Source organism: Orcinus orca, chromosome 1 (genome assembly GCF_937001465.1).
Source record: "Orcinus orca chromosome 1, mOrcOrc1.1, whole genome shotgun sequence".
Lineage (NCBI taxonomy): Eukaryota > Metazoa > Chordata > Mammalia > Artiodactyla > Delphinidae > Orcinus > Orcinus orca.
In genome coordinates, this window is record NC_064559.1 from 48478804 (window position 1) to 48495810 (window position 17007).

At 41.5% G+C, this 17007-nt stretch overlaps 1 protein-coding gene across 1 annotated transcript in view; it reads right to left on the minus strand.

Moving 5' to 3' along the window:
• The window catches only part of LAMC1 (laminin subunit gamma 1), a 123447-nt gene that overhangs the window by 35638 nt on the left and 70802 nt on the right, over window positions 1–17007 (minus strand). Inside the window, exons 2-11 of the mRNA XM_004275205.3 lie at window positions 13803–14107; window positions 9211–9341; window positions 7015–7181; window positions 4320–4508; window positions 3380–3497; window positions 2668–2766; window positions 2440–2576; window positions 1944–2066; window positions 1663–1852; window positions 1235–1347 (exon numbers count right to left, since the gene is read on the minus strand). Of these exons, the coding sequence (XP_004275253.1) occupies window positions 1235–1347; window positions 1663–1852; window positions 1944–2066; window positions 2440–2576; window positions 2668–2766; window positions 3380–3497; window positions 4320–4508; window positions 7015–7181; window positions 9211–9341; window positions 13803–14107 (1572 nt within the window). The remainder of the gene's footprint in view (window positions 1–1234; window positions 1348–1662; window positions 1853–1943; window positions 2067–2439; window positions 2577–2667; window positions 2767–3379; window positions 3498–4319; window positions 4509–7014; window positions 7182–9210; window positions 9342–13802; window positions 14108–17007) is intronic.

A 17007-nucleotide genomic window follows, 5' to 3' on the forward strand; every position in this document is an offset into this window, starting at 1 on the left:
TTCTTCACCTTTGAATTTACTTAATTTGTGATCTAATTTACTTAATTAAATCACTGCAATCTAACTTCAGTTTCAACACTTTTTTTGTTTTTTCCCCCTGCGGTACGCAGGCCTCTCACTGTTGCGGCCTCTCCTGTTGCGGAGCACAGGCTCCGGACGCGCAGGCTCAGCGGCCATGGCTCACAGGCCCAGCCGCTCCGCGGCATGTGGGATCTTCCCGGACCGGGGCACGAACCCATGTCCCCTGCATCGGCAGGTGGACTCTCAAACTACTGCGCCACCAGGGAAGCCCAACACTTCTTAAAAAAACAAACAAACAAAGAAAACCCCTCACCAATGATTCTTCAGTTACCCAATACCAAAATCCAATTGTACTATCTTCCTAAACCTGTTAATTGTTCCTCTTCCTTAAAATTCTTTTTCTCTCAAGTCTCAGGTCATGGTCCTTAAATAACTGTTTCCAGGATTGCATCTTCTTTTCTCTTTCTGTATTTTTTTGTTATATTTCCAAGTTTAAAAATGATTACCCATACGGTGACAACCCTTTGATTCTAGATCTCCAGTCTCAACTTCTTCGTAAGCCCCATCCATATTTCTAACTACTTATAAGACATTTTCATCTGGATATTCATGCAGGCATCTCAAAAATCAACGCATCCAAGCTGCTGATGCCACTTTCAATGCCACACCACCACTCTGATTCCTCTTCCCCCAGACAGCTTTACCTTTCTATAGAAATAGGTCCTCATTAAAAAAAAAAAAAAAAAAATTATAGGAAAAAAATTTAAAGAAATGCTTAAAAACAGCTTTTTAAATTTAAAATTATAACAAATGTTCATTCAGCAATTTTTAATTTTTCATAATTTAGCCAATTTAGTTAAAAGGGCTTGATAGTTACATAAGCAAGAAATAAAAAGAAACAAAGGTTAAGCAATGTGAGCCAGCAGAATTATATTTGGGATTCTTAGAAGATTCTAATTATAGATAATGTAGCCTCATTAGCTTATTTATTATAAAACAATACTATTTATTAATTTTGGCTAATTTTCTCCAGGTCCTTAAAAGTAGTTTTAAAATGCATTATTTTTATACATAATTCATGTATGATGAGGCAGTTTATACCACTTCTCTAGGATCAGTGTTATAGTATTAGGACTTTAGAGATAAACTTTTGATTATGGATCCTTTTATCTAATCATCTTAAATGATTCTCTTAAATTATATCATAACTTACTTCTCTCGCTATATGTCCCACGGATCTTGATAGAGGTCAAATTGTTTAGGAGTTTCTGAAATTCGAAAGGGGTAAGAGTAGGCCTCCAAGGGTAATCTGTTGCTTCATGGAGCCTAGAGAAAAAGGAAGGGCCACATTAACCTCTGTAAGGACAATTCTGGGTGCTGAGAAAGCATTTCTTACTCATTTATGCCACCAACAATGCACTGCTCTGCCAATCTAACCAGGTCAGAGATGAGTCTGTTGGTTTGATAGTACAACTGGAAAAGGTACACGTCAACAAAGGGAAAGTTCCCTTTTACAAAGTCACCTTGAGAAGCCAGAAGTTTTTCTTCGACACACACCACCTTGAGGCCTGGTGAGCTTTGACAAAGAAACCACTTTTATAATTCTGGTCAAGTCAGATTTTAAAAACAGAACTGTCTTACCTGAAGACATATTTCACAGTGGTCTCACTCGGATAGGAATTGCCCTGAGCGATCAAGGGCACAGACACTCTTAGGCCAGCTCCCTCAAGCACCAGGTCTTCTGCAGAGAGGCGAGTGTCTCGCCTGTCCACTCGAAAGGAGAAGGAGAAGTTCTGACCATAACTCAACACCTGCTTGCCCAAGAACTTTGCTGGAAGGCAGACACAATGGTGAGCAAGAACGTGAGAGTAAGAATACACAGGGGCACATGCCAAGCCAGACCGCTTCCTAGCCTTACTTACCGGGGGCAATGAAGTACCTAGGAAAGTAGCTATCTGAAATGACAGCGATATCTTGCCTCTCAGAGGACCACTCAAATGATGCTTCAGAGCCATCCCTTTGTTCCACACGCCACCCATCCTCATCTGCAAGCAGAGGATGGAACACAAATGCCATTACTTTGTAAATGTCCTGAATTCAGGTCCTCTATATACCACAAAATATATAGCAAGTCATCAATGAAAGTTTTTTAATAAATGGAGGCTATAACAGTACCTATATATGCTATACCCCTCAAGCTATAATCTTCTTTATTTTATATAATAGTTTATACTTAATTTGGTAAATTCTAAAACCATTTATATATACTTTCTTTAAATTAAAAATCCAAACAAAAATCACATACATTAAAAAACAAAGTGCTGATACCGTCAAAAGGGGCTCAAAGAGCTACTGACTTTTTAACACTGTAAGTCTAGTCTCACGATTCTAGAGGACAGAAGGAAAGGTCTACTTTACCTGTCTGAAAGGTAGAGGTTACAGAATAAACACTGTAGCCGACAGCATTTGTACAGACAGAAGAATGCCCAAAGCAGAAGCAAGGTGTGCAACCCATAGGATTAGATGATTCCAGATTAAAAAATCCAGGTTTGCATCTGAAAGAGATTAAGATACAATCAGGTATTCATTGTATTTGAAATATGATAACAGAGAAAATACAATACGGCTAGAGAAAAAATGATCTACCTCTCACAATTGAAACCTTCGACATTGTCTTTGCAAACACATCTTCCTGTTTCAAAATTACATTCGTCTGTGCTGCCAGAAGGATTACAAGAGCATGGCCTATTGGATGGAAAATGGAGGAAAACAATGAAATAAGAGAAAAGATAAAGAAATTCCACTCAAAGTCAATCTTTTGTTTTATACGTTAACAGATTTTTAAAAAAGGAATAGAAAGAGCAAAATGAACCCTAAAGTCATCTTTATACTTGGATTTGATTTCAATCAAGGATAACCATCACATTTAGACATTGAAAACTCTGCTTCACCTCTGCACAGAACAATCCTGGATCATCATTACAGCGAGAAGACAGCGAGAAGCCTTAAATCTTGGTTTACAAGTATCATGGGGGGAAAATGTTTATATGGCTGCAGATTAGCTACAACATCTATTATTAAGAATCAGCTACATTTGGGTTTCCCTGGTGGCGCAGTGTTCGAGAGTCTGCCTGCCGATGCAGGGGACACGGGTTTGTGCCCTGGTCCGGGAGGATCCCATATGCCGCGGAGCGGCTGGGCCCGTGAGCCATGGCCGCTGAGCCTGCGCGTCCGGAGCCTGTGCTCCACAACGGGAGAGGCCACAGCAGTGAGAGGCCCGCGTACCGCAAAAAAAAAAAAAAAAAAAAAAAAAAAAGAATCAGCTACATTTGGATTCTGCCCCCTTGAAAAATCTTACCTGCATCCAGCCTCAGTAAGAGAATGGTACCCAGGCTGGCAACGGTCGCATTTGTCCCCCATCACTCCAGGCTTACAGCTACATCTGCCATAGCTATCACACTGTGTACTGAGAGAACCTGAAATTTAAAGTGCTCAGTGTCAACCACCAGTTAGGTAAGTAAAATTAATGTCTCAAACAAAGAAGGTTGGTAACTAAAAACAATGCCTGAAAACCAGAATGCAGATTGTTTTTCAGTATCTAGATGGTAACCAAGAGAATAAAGATCAAATTTTAAATCAGAACACTCTCAAAATCATACCCCTTTAAGCCATGACTTTTAAACTTTCCAGACATACACCCTAAGATGAATCCACTCATAACTGCTGAAAAACACTAACGAATCACTCTGTACCCAATGGTAAACCATACACAAAACCAGTCACTGCTCTGTGGACGAGCACAGGCTCCTTATGGCCTGTGTCTAGAATTTAAGTATATACAGGCATGAATAACAAAAATAAAGTTCAAACTCCTGAAAAAGCACAACAGACTAAGAGCACTCTGCTCCTCTGAACACACACCAATGCGCTGAAAGAGTTCAGCCCTCCAAGGAGGTTAGACTAAACAAAATCATTAACAAGGAAGAACTCACGAAGAAGCTAACCTTTTACAGTCAAAGTTCAAATGGTCTTGATGATCTTATTGCTAATTATTTACAGAACCATTACTCAGGCCAACTCCACATTTTTATACACACCAGAAAATCATCTGAAGGCCCAACCTGGTTAAAGAGAGTAGAGGCAGATCCTAAATCATTTACATGTTATAACAATGTCCACTCTCCTGTACTTAAGCTGTGCGAATCCCTAGGGAACAAAGCTTTATGTTCTGGGGGTACAGGGAATGCTCATTTTGTCTTCCAACCATCACAACGAAGCAGACTGTGCCCGTCACTTACCAACAGGACTACAGTGGCAGGGAGAGCAGGCTTCTCTGTTCCCAAGGCGGAAGAAATTCTCCCGGCACCTCTCACAGTTGGCGCCGTCCGTGTTATCCTGGCAGTTGGTACAGTGGCCACCATGGCCCGTGGAGCGGTACAGTTCAGAGTCAAAGTAGCATTCCTGCGATCGGCCATTGCAGTCACAGGCTGTTGGCCGAAACGTTAAGTCAGATCCATGTTCCTTTACAAACAGCGTTTTAAAAGACTCAAAGAAAACAAAACCATAATTCCCCACATCTCTGACAGACAGGTGGTGGCAGATAACGAACGACCGCCAGATGCACTGTTCACTCAAAAACAAAAACGAAAACTGTGTGTTTGTCTATAAAGGGTTCATACCGTCAGGTTAACAGCTTACTAAGTAATGTTCATCCTTATCAAAAATAGTACCATCATAAAATATAAGTAATCCTTGTACTTAGGAATCTCTGCATAGTTGTACACATACAAACAAAAGCCAAGTCAAATTACAATTTTTCTGACCCTTTATCCTTCATTCTAATACCAAGTCCAAGCACAAGGGGCCAATTTATATGTAGGCTTCAACTTATGTTAACTTTTCAGGGCTCAGACAATTCAAATACATTAGACACCAACTTCTAAAATGCCAGATTACTTGCATACCCAGACTGGAGTAATCTTGAGACACACGGGTAAACATTAGTGCCTCTTTCAAAAGAAGCAGGAAATCTATAGATCCACAAGAAAGTAAATCCACAAGAAGGGAAATCTAGATCCATAGATGCCTCCATCTGCTGGGAAGCCACAGTGCCAAACGGGTCATCTGTTAAGTAGCTCTATTCCCTACATGACGAGTATCCGTAGTCACTGAAAATCTTTATTATATTTATACTAAGATGATTTTTTCCAAATTACTGACTCTGCTCCAAGTACAGACACTAAATAAAAATAAAATTTTATTTGATTACAGACAGAGCAGGAGATTGCTGTTTAAAAAAATTTGAATATGTTTTTTTTCTCCTCCTTGCCTTTACAATCAGTTCTTTTACGGTACTATATTTGAAAACTTTTTAGAAGCTTGAATCGCTGGCACCAAGAATTAGAGTTAAGTAACTCTGGAAGCTCCCATTCCCTTCTTCATCAGCTATTTCTCTTCCCTCAAGTCTCCCTAGATTATCTCGCAATCAGCCCAGCTCACGGCACCTAAATGGTCTGGTGCTTAGAGACCGTGAGGCAGAACAATCCCCACGTCTATGCCGTCCTAACCCACTGCTAAAAGCAGATGCTGTGGCTCCCTCATCATCAGCTGGTAAGAGAGAAGGCAGCTGTCATTTTCTCTTCCCTAGCTCCAGCACCCTGACAATACTGTAGGACCGTCACACCTCCAGAAACTTCTCTCTCTGACGGGCCATGGTGCCTGAAGGGACCAAAGAGGAAAGCAAATTGACTTAGCTCCTTATCAAAGTCTGTTAGCTGCTGTATTCTGTTCACTTGCTAGTGAGAAGCTGGATATAATGTTACACTTGTTTTTTTCCCATAATGTTCCTGGATAGACTCAACATATGACATCATTAAGCAGATTACTTTTCAAACACATGTGTACATTTATTTAGATGTCACACCTTAGGAGTATTTCATTTTTTCTTTTATCAGCCTTTATCATGTAGTTTCCAACACTGGATATTACAGTTCAGTAAAAGAATGAAAGAAGTTAAAGTGCTTAGGAATGCTAGAGCAGGCTGTAAAATTTATCTGAAAATCAGGAATTTGTTGAGAAAAGAAAAGTTGAATAAGAAAATCTGCTGTAGGCAGCTAATGGAAACAGTCATGAGTCAAGATATTGGTCCTTTTTCAAGGTTTCTGCCAATAATTCCTGCAAGTTCAGAGTGCCTTCCTTCTTATTCCCTTTATTACCAAGAGCATACGATAAGGAATATTTATAAGGACATAAGAAAATGTTGCTGCTTTAAAAGTTTCTCACTTTCAAGTCCTTGGCAAATCATGACTACATGGTTTCATGATTTTTCTCCTGAGATTCCTTTCCCTATCTCTTCAGAATAAACCTAGACATTATGAAGGAATAAACAGTGTGTAATCTTTTTCATTTTACCTCTTCCTAAGAATACTAGGCTCTACTCTTCTTCCCAGAGCCACCCACCTCTGCATGACAGAATTAGGAAATCCTCCCCATTGTGCTCTTCAGTGAGATAAAGAAAAAATAATTTTGATAAATAATCCATCGAATAGCAGTCTTAGTCTAGAACTCATCACACCTGACCAATGTTCATCAACAATCCTGGCTGTTCGAATAAATGAGCATTGAAAGCAAGAAGAATATTTTAAAGGGCAACAAAGAAAAGACTGGAGAAACCATATTTTAGAGTAGGCAACCCCAGCCCAGTATTTAGAGCTAAGCAAAGGCCAAACCTTGAAGATGCTGCTCCCATTCTGTTATGTGTGTTCATGAAGGAAACATAAAACCAGCACAGCTTACGTTTGTGGCCAATTGCCCGCATCTATGATTTTCCTTTGACGTGCATGCAGGTTATTGTTCTACACTCTCAAATTAGGGAAGAAGCTCTGCCTTCCAGGCTTTTCCTTTCAAGGAGGAATCAAAGGAAGTCACCCATTCCTTCTCCCACCTCTGAAGTCCTCAAGACAATTTAGCAGACGAACACCAAGGGGCACTCACGCAGGCATTCGCTGGCACTCTCGGCAGTCGCCCTCCTCCATGGCCGGTCATTGAAGAAAGGAAGGCACTTCTCACAGTCTACGCCATAAGTATTATGTTTGCAATTACACACCAGCTTGTCAAATTCATTCTTCACACACTCGCTTGCATGTCCGTTACATTTACACCTGGGGAGAGAAGAGACCCTTAAAAGAATGAAACACCTAGGAAGTCCTGAAACGGATGCAGAAAAAGGATGTACACAGAGAACTGAAAACCACCTCAGGATGTTTTTGAGTTTACCACTCAAAACTGTAAACTGAGGAACTGAGCAAGATTAAGTAATGACTGTGTGTTTCTAGGTATGAAGAAAAATCAAACAAGACAAAAAAAAGGTAGCTTTATTTAACAGGGGATGGGGCATTAACCAGACATGAGAAGAAAGCCCCAACAATTTCTGAGGACATCTGTAGGACCATTTCCTGAAGTGAAATGTGTGCATCTCAAGAGGCAGCCAAGTGTAGTGGTTAAGAAGAACATGGACTCCAAGGCCAGGCTGCCTGGGTTCGAAACCTTGCCCTGTGACTTACCAATGGAACTTAAACTCGGTGCCTCACCTGTAAAATAGGGAGGATGATAATACCTATTTCATAGAGTTATTGAGGAGATCAAGAGGTTGCTACATGTATGTGCCCAGGACTGTACAGGCATATGACAAGTCAATAAATTTCAGCAGTTATCTGCCATCACGATTTTAAAGTATTTGATCTGAAGACAGTGAGAGACAGATACCACACCACCACATGGATCTCCGGTAGACTGACATTCCCTTGGGTTGTTTGGGGCAAGAATCCTTGAAGGAGCCTCTAGATGCAGGTATTACCATAAACTAAGGACTCATGGAAATCCCCATGAACACTAACACGCACTCTGGTGCAGAGCCGTTACCCTCACTCACTCTTTAAAGATGGCAGTCAGTTCCACAGCTTCAAGCACCACCTAGTAATACACTCAAACACTTCTGAAACACCTACAGTGCACCAGGATGAATCCCAAATGTGTATCTCCAGGCGCCTCTTTCTCCCAAGCTCCTGTCCTTGACTCTGCACAAGTTTAGATGTCCTCCACGACTTAAAACTTTACGTTCTACAACTAAACTCACCACCTTCCCAGATGAGCTCATCTTCTCCGTTTATTCCGTTGATACCACCATTCTCCTGGTCACTAAACCTTCAAAATCACCTTTGACTAAAATCCTGATAATTCTTCCTTCATAAAATGCACCTAAATGTTTCTTTCCATTCTGCTGTCACCACCTTAATGTCAGGTATTTGGTGTCACCTAACACCTAGATGACAGCATAATAACAGGAATATAAATTCTCTCGATCATATTCTACTGTTACCTTGCCTGCAGCTAATCTTCCTAATCTACTGTGTTGAAATCATAGCCCTAACACCAAAAAAGTACATGATTTCTCATTGGTTACAGTTTCCATCAGCTTTCACTGAGCATCAATCCCATACCAGGAACACTGCATACAAAAATAATGCTTCTGCTCTTCAGACTTCATAGTCTATTACAAGGGGAGGTAAGTCCAAGATTCTTGGCTCACTGTCTAAGGTCTCTGGCTACCAAACTCTCTGGTTTACAACTCCACAAATTCATATAAGATTTTCCTTAAGTCAAGGAGGTTTAAACGCTTCCAACTCTAAACTTTTGCTCATGACATGCACCCAACCCTCCTGCACCCAACCCAGACATCCTCTCTCCTTATCTAAACCCTACCTATTCTTCGACGCCCAGCTTAGATTCCATCTGTTTCTCTAGCCTGACAGTCCTGTAACTGTTCTCTGACATATGACATCTCTTTATCTAAAACGCTTGATGGTACCAGTATTTAACTTTTCGCATATTCATACATCGCCTGCCCCATTCACCTGTAGGATCCTAGAAGGTCAGGTCCTTCTCAGTAAGTGAATGTCAGACTTGCACTTCCTCAGTAGCGTCACAGTGCCTATCATAGAGCTTTGCGCTTAAATGCTCAATAAGAATTCACTAATGTGTTGATCTGATAAGGTTTTAGAAAATCTAATTACTTTGTTTCCAGGATAATGAGTCCAAAAAACATTACTAATACAGTTGTAAACAAGTTGCTACATTCACTTCTACACCAAAGCTCCAATCGCTTTCCAGGTTTTTTAATGGTTTACTTACCTACCACCCACAGCGAAATCAGAGATTGCATAATAATAGGATTTGAGAACTTTGGGGTCATTAAACACTTCATCCCCAAAAGTGTTCAGGCGATTGAGTGTTACTCTGATGTCGGTGGCAGTTACCCATTCCTGTCAGAAAACAAAAACACAGAAAAGATAGGTAAAGGCACTGAAGATAAGAGACATATATGTGACAAAATCTTCTACACAGTTAATGTATCATTTAACTCATGTCCTCTTCTGGCATTAAATCTATTATAACACTCAAGGACTCCTTTCATTTCTTCATACTTGAATTTCCTTCTTGACTCTTCCCTTCTTTGATCTAAGTTGTTACTTTACCACTCAGAGTCTCCCAAGGCAGGAATAATATTAGTTTCTTCACAAGGCTGTAGAGAGGCTTAAGTGAAATATGCTTTTCAATGCTCAGCATGCATTAGGTAGTCAACACACGTCTCGTCTCTCCATCCTGTACCCACACCCCAAAGCCAGTCAAGAGAAGCCAGCACAGAACTCACGAAGTACCACCACTGTATCAGATACACTGGTCACTGCCTCCTCCTGCCCATCTTGTACCATCTCCCTCTCCCTCCTACCCACTCCACTATGGACAGATCTGGGAGACACATCCAAGCACAAAGCAATCAATCATTACACTGGCCTGAACCAATCAGACGTACTCTTTGTCTTGACCGTTCCCAAATGTCACTTCTCATGAGGCCTTCCCTGGCCACCCTATCTAAAATCGCCACCCCCCAGCCCCCTGCAACTCCCTATTTCCCTTCCCTATTTTATTTAAACTGCCTGTCTCCATCACCACCACCTGCCCACCCCACCACTGCCACCACCAGATTATAAGCCCCTCAGGGCAGGAATTTGTTTTGTTTTGTTCGCTGCATTTCACTAGTGCTTAGCATATAGTTGGTGCTCAAGTAACATCTACCGAGCAAATGAACAGATTTGAGGAAACTCCAACTGATCAAGTCGGTAGGTATATCATAATGGCAGAGGACAAGAATGAAGGTTATACGGTTTTCCCCCCGGTTTTATGAGATCTAAGCGCTTATAATAAATGCCCTTTCATTGAGCTAATTTTAGTCAGATGGTTACATCTGTAGTAGTTATAACAATTATCCCAATGAATCATGTCTGCCAGTGTCCACAACCTGTGTAGTCCCTGTATACGCTGATTCTAGGCTTGGGCGTGTGACTTGCTTTGGCCAAGGAGACATCAGCAAATGTGACACAAGCAGAGGTTTAACAAGCATCTGTGCACTGGGATTTACCCTCTTGGAATACCTCCTCCATCACATGAAGAAGCCTAGTCTAGTCCCCTTGAGGATGTAAGATCACAGGGAGAGAAAAACCCAGCTCCCAGCTGACCTGCCAGGGAGTGAGCCCAGGCCAACACAAAATCATGAGAAATAATAAATCACGGTTGTTTAAAACCATTAAGTTTTAGAGTGGTATATTACATAAAACTACCCATATATACCATGGCCACTTACTTACTTATTTATTTTATTTTTTGGCCACACCCCATGGCATGTGGGATCTTAGTTCCCTGACCAGGGATCGAACCCACCACACCCGTGCAGTGAAAGCACGGAGTCTTAACCACTGGGCTGCCAGGGAAGTCCCCCATGTCCACTTTAAGTCCTCTTCTGGGACTGCATATCAGCATTACCTACGGAGACGTTAACAAGCATGTGCAGAGCTGCAGGCGTCTATGTTTTCAGAAGGCTTCACATGAGACTGGGAAGCACACCCCTGATTAAGAATCACTGCTTACACCAGGCCAAACACCTGGCATGTAGAACAACACAGAGAGCTCATCAAGGCTAATCTCCATGAAGCCTTCATGTATAATTAGAAAGGAGAAGAGATGATGATTTCACCATATCCAAACTTGGAACTCCAATAACAACGCCCACTCATGGCCACAATGTTAGGAATCTTTTAGTCGTCTGTAGTGTAAACAGCTAAACATATCTCTGTGTTTAATGCTTATTATATCTTCGACAGGCTTCATCTTTAACACAGCTCTCCTGGAATAAAAGCTTCTCAAGAGTTGAATCTAAGTTTTCTTTTTTTTTTTTTTCTCCATAACAGGCATCTTAAAAAGAACACTCTAGAACTAGACTTTCTACGTTTTGAATCCCAGTTCTGCCACTTAAAACTGTGTGATTATGTATATGTATAACTGATTCACTTTGTTATAAAGCAGAAACCAACACACCATTGTAAAGCAATTATACTCCAATAAAGACGTAAAACAATAAAAAACAAAAAACCTGTGTGATTTGGGGCAAGTGATTTTATCTTTTCTGGGCCTCTGACTCCTCATCTGTAAAGTGGAGAAAATAAAAGTATCTACCTTATAGAGTTACTGGGAAGGTTAAATGTGTTAATACATTTAATATATCTAAAGGGTTTAGAAAAATGCTTGTCACATTGTGGCACATTATAGTAAGTGCTATAATAAATGCTAATTATTATTATAAATCACTGCATGCTTAGTAATATTCATATACATTAAAACCGGGAAGGTTCCTTCCGGGAGATCACAACTTTTAGAGGGAGGCACAGGGAGCAATGAGGGCAGAAGCCAACTGCCTCTCTGCTCACTGTCAGATCGGCTACAAGTCGTATCAGTCAACCCTCCTTGGCAACTGTATATCAGAGCCAGAGCTCTTACATCCAGAGACGCATAATTCATGTTTCTGCATAATGATACCAACCGACCAAATCTATTGCAGATGCCCACAGCCTTTTGCCACATTTCGTCTTACAAGTTTCTGTGGCATGAAGAGTTAAGAAACGTCAGAATTCCTATAGCTGGGGGAACTGCTTTCAAGACAGGCTGACAAGGCATACAGTTAGCAAAGGTGCCAGAAAACCGCAGTCACATCATTACCTCACTGCTTTTCCCTACTGACTATACTATTCCCTCCCCAGGACAGTAAAATACAGTAATTTGTGTAGGAAGAATCAAAGTTAGAAAATGTGTGCCAGTTGACCAACTTAAAGAGCATTTATAGATCACTTCTGCCCTAGGTAATCTGTCTCCTGCTTTTTCATCTATCGAAGTCGGTTATTCTTTCTGCCATGTATTTTGAACACACCTTACCGCCTTTGAAAGAAACATTTTTGAAAGACCTTTGCAAACACACTCATTGCTCACCAGAACCCTCAGAGCTTACCAAAATCAAGATTTATGATCTCCCAGCAAACTACAGAAATACAATGGAAGGGAAGAACTGGACCCAGCGAGAATATATTCTCATCTTTTGCCACTGTCCAAAGCCACATGGCCAAATTAGACAAAGGGTCCTTGTACATAAAAAGTTCCAAAGAGAAAGAATGAGGGAACACAAAGGCGTAAGGCCCAGAAAAACAGGGAGATTTCCTAGTTCGAAGTCACAACAGCTTTTCATAAAGTATACACAGCGTTTGCAAACCCACATCCAGTCTTTCTTGTCTCAGCAAATTAATACAGGCTGTCCCCATTTAGATGTTAACTCTAGTCATGTGACAGAAGCATCTCCAATCTGTGTGAATGTGCTGAGTATGGCATGACATGCATCTGTCTCTCCATAATCAAACAGCGAGAACATAAGAAAAGGTCACAGACATCTAAGCAATACAGAAAGATTCCAAATTATAGTGTATAAGGAATAAGCATACGGCATTTATGAAAAAAAAAAACCTTTAATTCTTTCTATTGCCATATAGGGAAAAGTTTCTATCACCATTCTTAAGCAATATACCAGGGTTACCTAAATTTATATCTTGTCACAAAAACCAGTGCTTTTAGGTAATGAAGAGTTTTCATAGTGATTGGCAACAGTACCAGACAAACCCAACCAAAATTTCCTTGTACAATAACGAAGGAAGGTAGAGTTCCTAAACATCTTGCTTCAGTTGTTCCCTCTTCCTAATATTAAAAAATAGTTTTCTGGGCTTCCCTGGTGGCACAGTGGTTGAGAGTCTGCCTGCCGATGCAGGGGATACGGGTTCGTGCCCCAGTCCGGGAGGATCCCACATGCCGCGGAGTGGCTGGGCCCGTGAGCCATGGCCGCTAAGCCTGCGCGTCCGGAGCCTGTGCTCCGCAATGGGAGAGGCCACAGCAGTGAGAGGCCCGCATACCTCAAAAAAAAAAAAAAATAGTTTTCTTGTTTTGTCAAATCAAAGAAGAGGTACGACAGGATACAAAAAAATTTGGTAGATTCATTCAAATACCCTCCTTCAAAAGGAAGGCAGAAGCAAAATGTTTCCACTGCAAGTACAGAGACTCAAGTCAAAATTGTTCAACATTTTAAAAAATCTGTAAAATTTACATCCCAGAATACATGTGCATGAAAACTAAGAACAAACATCAACTGGGCAGCAGAAATAAAACTACTTTCCTTCACTTATTAAGAGTACACAGGAGAGCAGAATAAAATCCAGCTGTCTGTCCTGGTGGAGTAGGTGCTATTCCTACCCCTTACTTCAAAAGTGGGACCATGGTCCCCCACTACAATGATCTTCCTGCATCCTGCATATGGAAGAACTGACTGGCTACCAAGACAACCGCTAGGTACCTACCTGCAGCACAGGGCTATTGTCAAAGTTGTAGGCACTGGGCCTTCCTTCCAGGGTTGAAAAGGCCACGTTGCCCCCGGTGAGAGGGGAAATGTCACTGAATTCATCTGTGCACAAGGCCTGCTGCTCGTCCCCTCCCGTCCTGATGAAGCCTCGGTTTGCCTTCGAGTAGGTGTTCTCGCAGGAGCCGCTGTAGTACTGGTAAGGGACCCAGGGCCCCTCTTCCCGCGTGCGCTTGTAAATGGCGAAGCTCTCCGGGCGGCTGGTGTGGAACTTGAGGCGCACGTATGTGATGTCAAACGCTTTTCCTGTGGGGCAAACACATCGATGTCCACAAGTCATACGTACGAAGCAAAGAAACCCCCTCTATTCCCACTTTGCTTTGGAACTTGACAAAGAAAGAGGATACAAACCAACCTGTGCACACTACGCTAAGAGGGTTCCAGAACACAACACGTTGGCTGTGTCCCATAGGCTACTGTAAGCCTGGAAACGGTGCGTGTTCTCCCACAGAAATAAGTTATACCTGCACTCGTAAGTTGGCTCATAAAAGTCCATTTATGATGTGTGTTGTTAAAATTTTGGTTGCCATGAAAAATGATAGCATGTATTATGTACTTATATTGTTAAACAAAAATAAAATTGAGTGAAAATGAGCATTTATCCTTAATGCCGGTGCTTCCACAAAAGCTTAATTAAAAGACAGAAAAGAAAATATTTGCTGGCTTTCTAAATGGGTCTTCTGGGCACTTTCAAGATTTTTAAAAATTCGTTCTGTATTAATTTTAATGTTACTTCTTGATGCAGGAAGAGTATCATCAGCACTATTCTACTTACTTACCAGGTTGAGAAAGAGAAATCTGAGAAAGAGTGAAGGACGGGGCTTCCCTGGTGGCGCGGTGGTTGAGAATCTGCCTGCCAATGCAGGGGACACGGGTTCGAGCCCTGGTCTGGGAAGATCCCACATGCCGCAGAGCAACTAGACCCGTGAGCCACAACTACTGAGCCTGCGCGTCTGGAGCCTGTGCTCCGCAACAAGAGAGGCTGCGATAGTGAGAGGCCCGCGCACCATGATGAAGAGGGGCCCCCACTTGCCACAACTAGAGAAAGCTCTCGCACAGAAATGAAGACCCAACACAGTCATAAATAAATAAATTAAATTAAAAAAAAAAGTGAAGGACAGTGATTGAGATATGGGGGCAGGGACTACAGCAGGAAAGAAGAAAAAAAATTCCTCTAGTAGCTGACAAAGAGATGACAAAAAAAGAGAAAAAGAAGAGAAAGGCGGTTTAAAGAAGCTGTGTTCGTTCAAAAGAGAATATATGAGACATGAGTGCTGAGCAAGAAAGGACAGCAACAGGGAGGAGCGAACGGGCTGTCATCCCTCTGGAAGAAGAGTCACTGCATCAGGCAGCTCCCTGCAGCAGGCAGAACACAGCCTGACGGCTGGGACAGCTTGGTTGCCAGCCAGCAGGGTTTCAGGTGGGTAAAAAAGATAATGTGCAGCTGTTTTTAAACACCATTCATTCACAGATTGGTCTTTCTATCTCTGACAATATCTATATTTTGCTGCTTCTATGTTATAATGAAGATCACGGTTAGTCAACAAGTATTTATTGGGCACAAGTACATGCTCAGTCCCATGTTATATACTTTGGGGGACAGGATGCACTAGACATAAGTGGTCCTTGAACTCGAGAAGCTTACAGTCTCTTCTGTCCAAGTGAATCAACTTCACAGGAAAATCCACCCTACAAAGCCCACAGAAGAGGAATTCCTGCACTCTCAGAAGTGTTGAGGAGAGACTTCTGCCATTCTCTCACTTCCTCACACCCACTCATCCCCAGGGGAGAAGAAGTGTTGCTCACGTGTGGCCCAGAATCTCCTCAGCTCTCTCCTAGTTGCCACCCGAGTCCCTCTCTCTCCTCTCCCTCACTCCTCAGTGCAAGACAGCACCTCTGCCACTGTGCGGGGGAGGCCTGCTGCTGTCCTGCTACTCGATTCAGGACTAAGTGCATGAGTTCAGGTGGGGTGGGGCAAAAGGCCCATGTAAGCTATATGCCCAGGCTCTGTTCTTCAAGCCAGTTTTACCTGTAATAAAACTGATATGATGAGCCATATCTGACTCCATTTCCCAACTGGTTCAGATCTTAAAAGAGGGGTTTGATTAACTGTCCCCCATATAATGAAACATTCACACGCATGAGATCTTGAACATAAAGGTGTATGGTATGATGGAAAAAACACAGGACTGGGCATTATGAGACCTAAGTAGACATCCTGGCTCCTTCAATTACTAGCTGTGTGATTTCTGTTCCGTCATTTTCTCCTCTGTAAAAATGAGGGTGATACAGACATAGAGAACAGACTTGTGGTTGCCAAGGAGGAGGGGTGGGTAGGGGAGGGAAAGATTGGGAGTTTGGGATTAGTAGATGCAAACTATTATATATAGGATGGATAAACAACAAGGTCCTACTGTATATCACAGGGAACTATATTCAGTATCCTGTGATAAACCATAATGGAAAAGAAGATAAAAAACAATATATATGTATAAACTAAATCACTTTGCTGTACAGCAGAAATTAACACAACATTGTAAATCAACTATACTTCAATAAAATTAAAAAAAGAAAATGAGGGTGATAATCCCTGAGCCTCCTACCTCAAAGAGTTGTTGGAAGGTCAGACTAAGATCTTGCATATACCTGATTCATTATAAAACACTATACAAATATAAGGCATTATTATAATACGGTACAGAAAAGAATTCGTGAACTAGGATCCTGGAGATGTTCACACACAAGAGCCTGATTGCACAAGGGCCTACCTGGTATAGTTGCCAAAGAATATTTTACAAATCCAGATCTTCTACCTAGGAGGCAGTATAACACTTTGTCTGGACACAGGTCATGCAAATACAGTTTACAACCTTCTTGTTCAAAGAATGCAAATTTAACCTGTATCTCTTTACTGTGTTAAAAATGTAAAGACGTCATCTTTGAATGAAGGCGAGGTTATAATACAGTATCTATGGCATTCCAGAGACTATCTAAAACATTCTGGAATGGTAAAACAATTTAGTTTTACTCATGAGTATGTGGCTTGGGATGTTCAAAGGCTTACTCACTAATCTGTGGATTACAGATTACCCTTGCTTTTCTATTTTCTCTGTCTACATTTCTGCCATCTCATTGTTCTTTAGCAA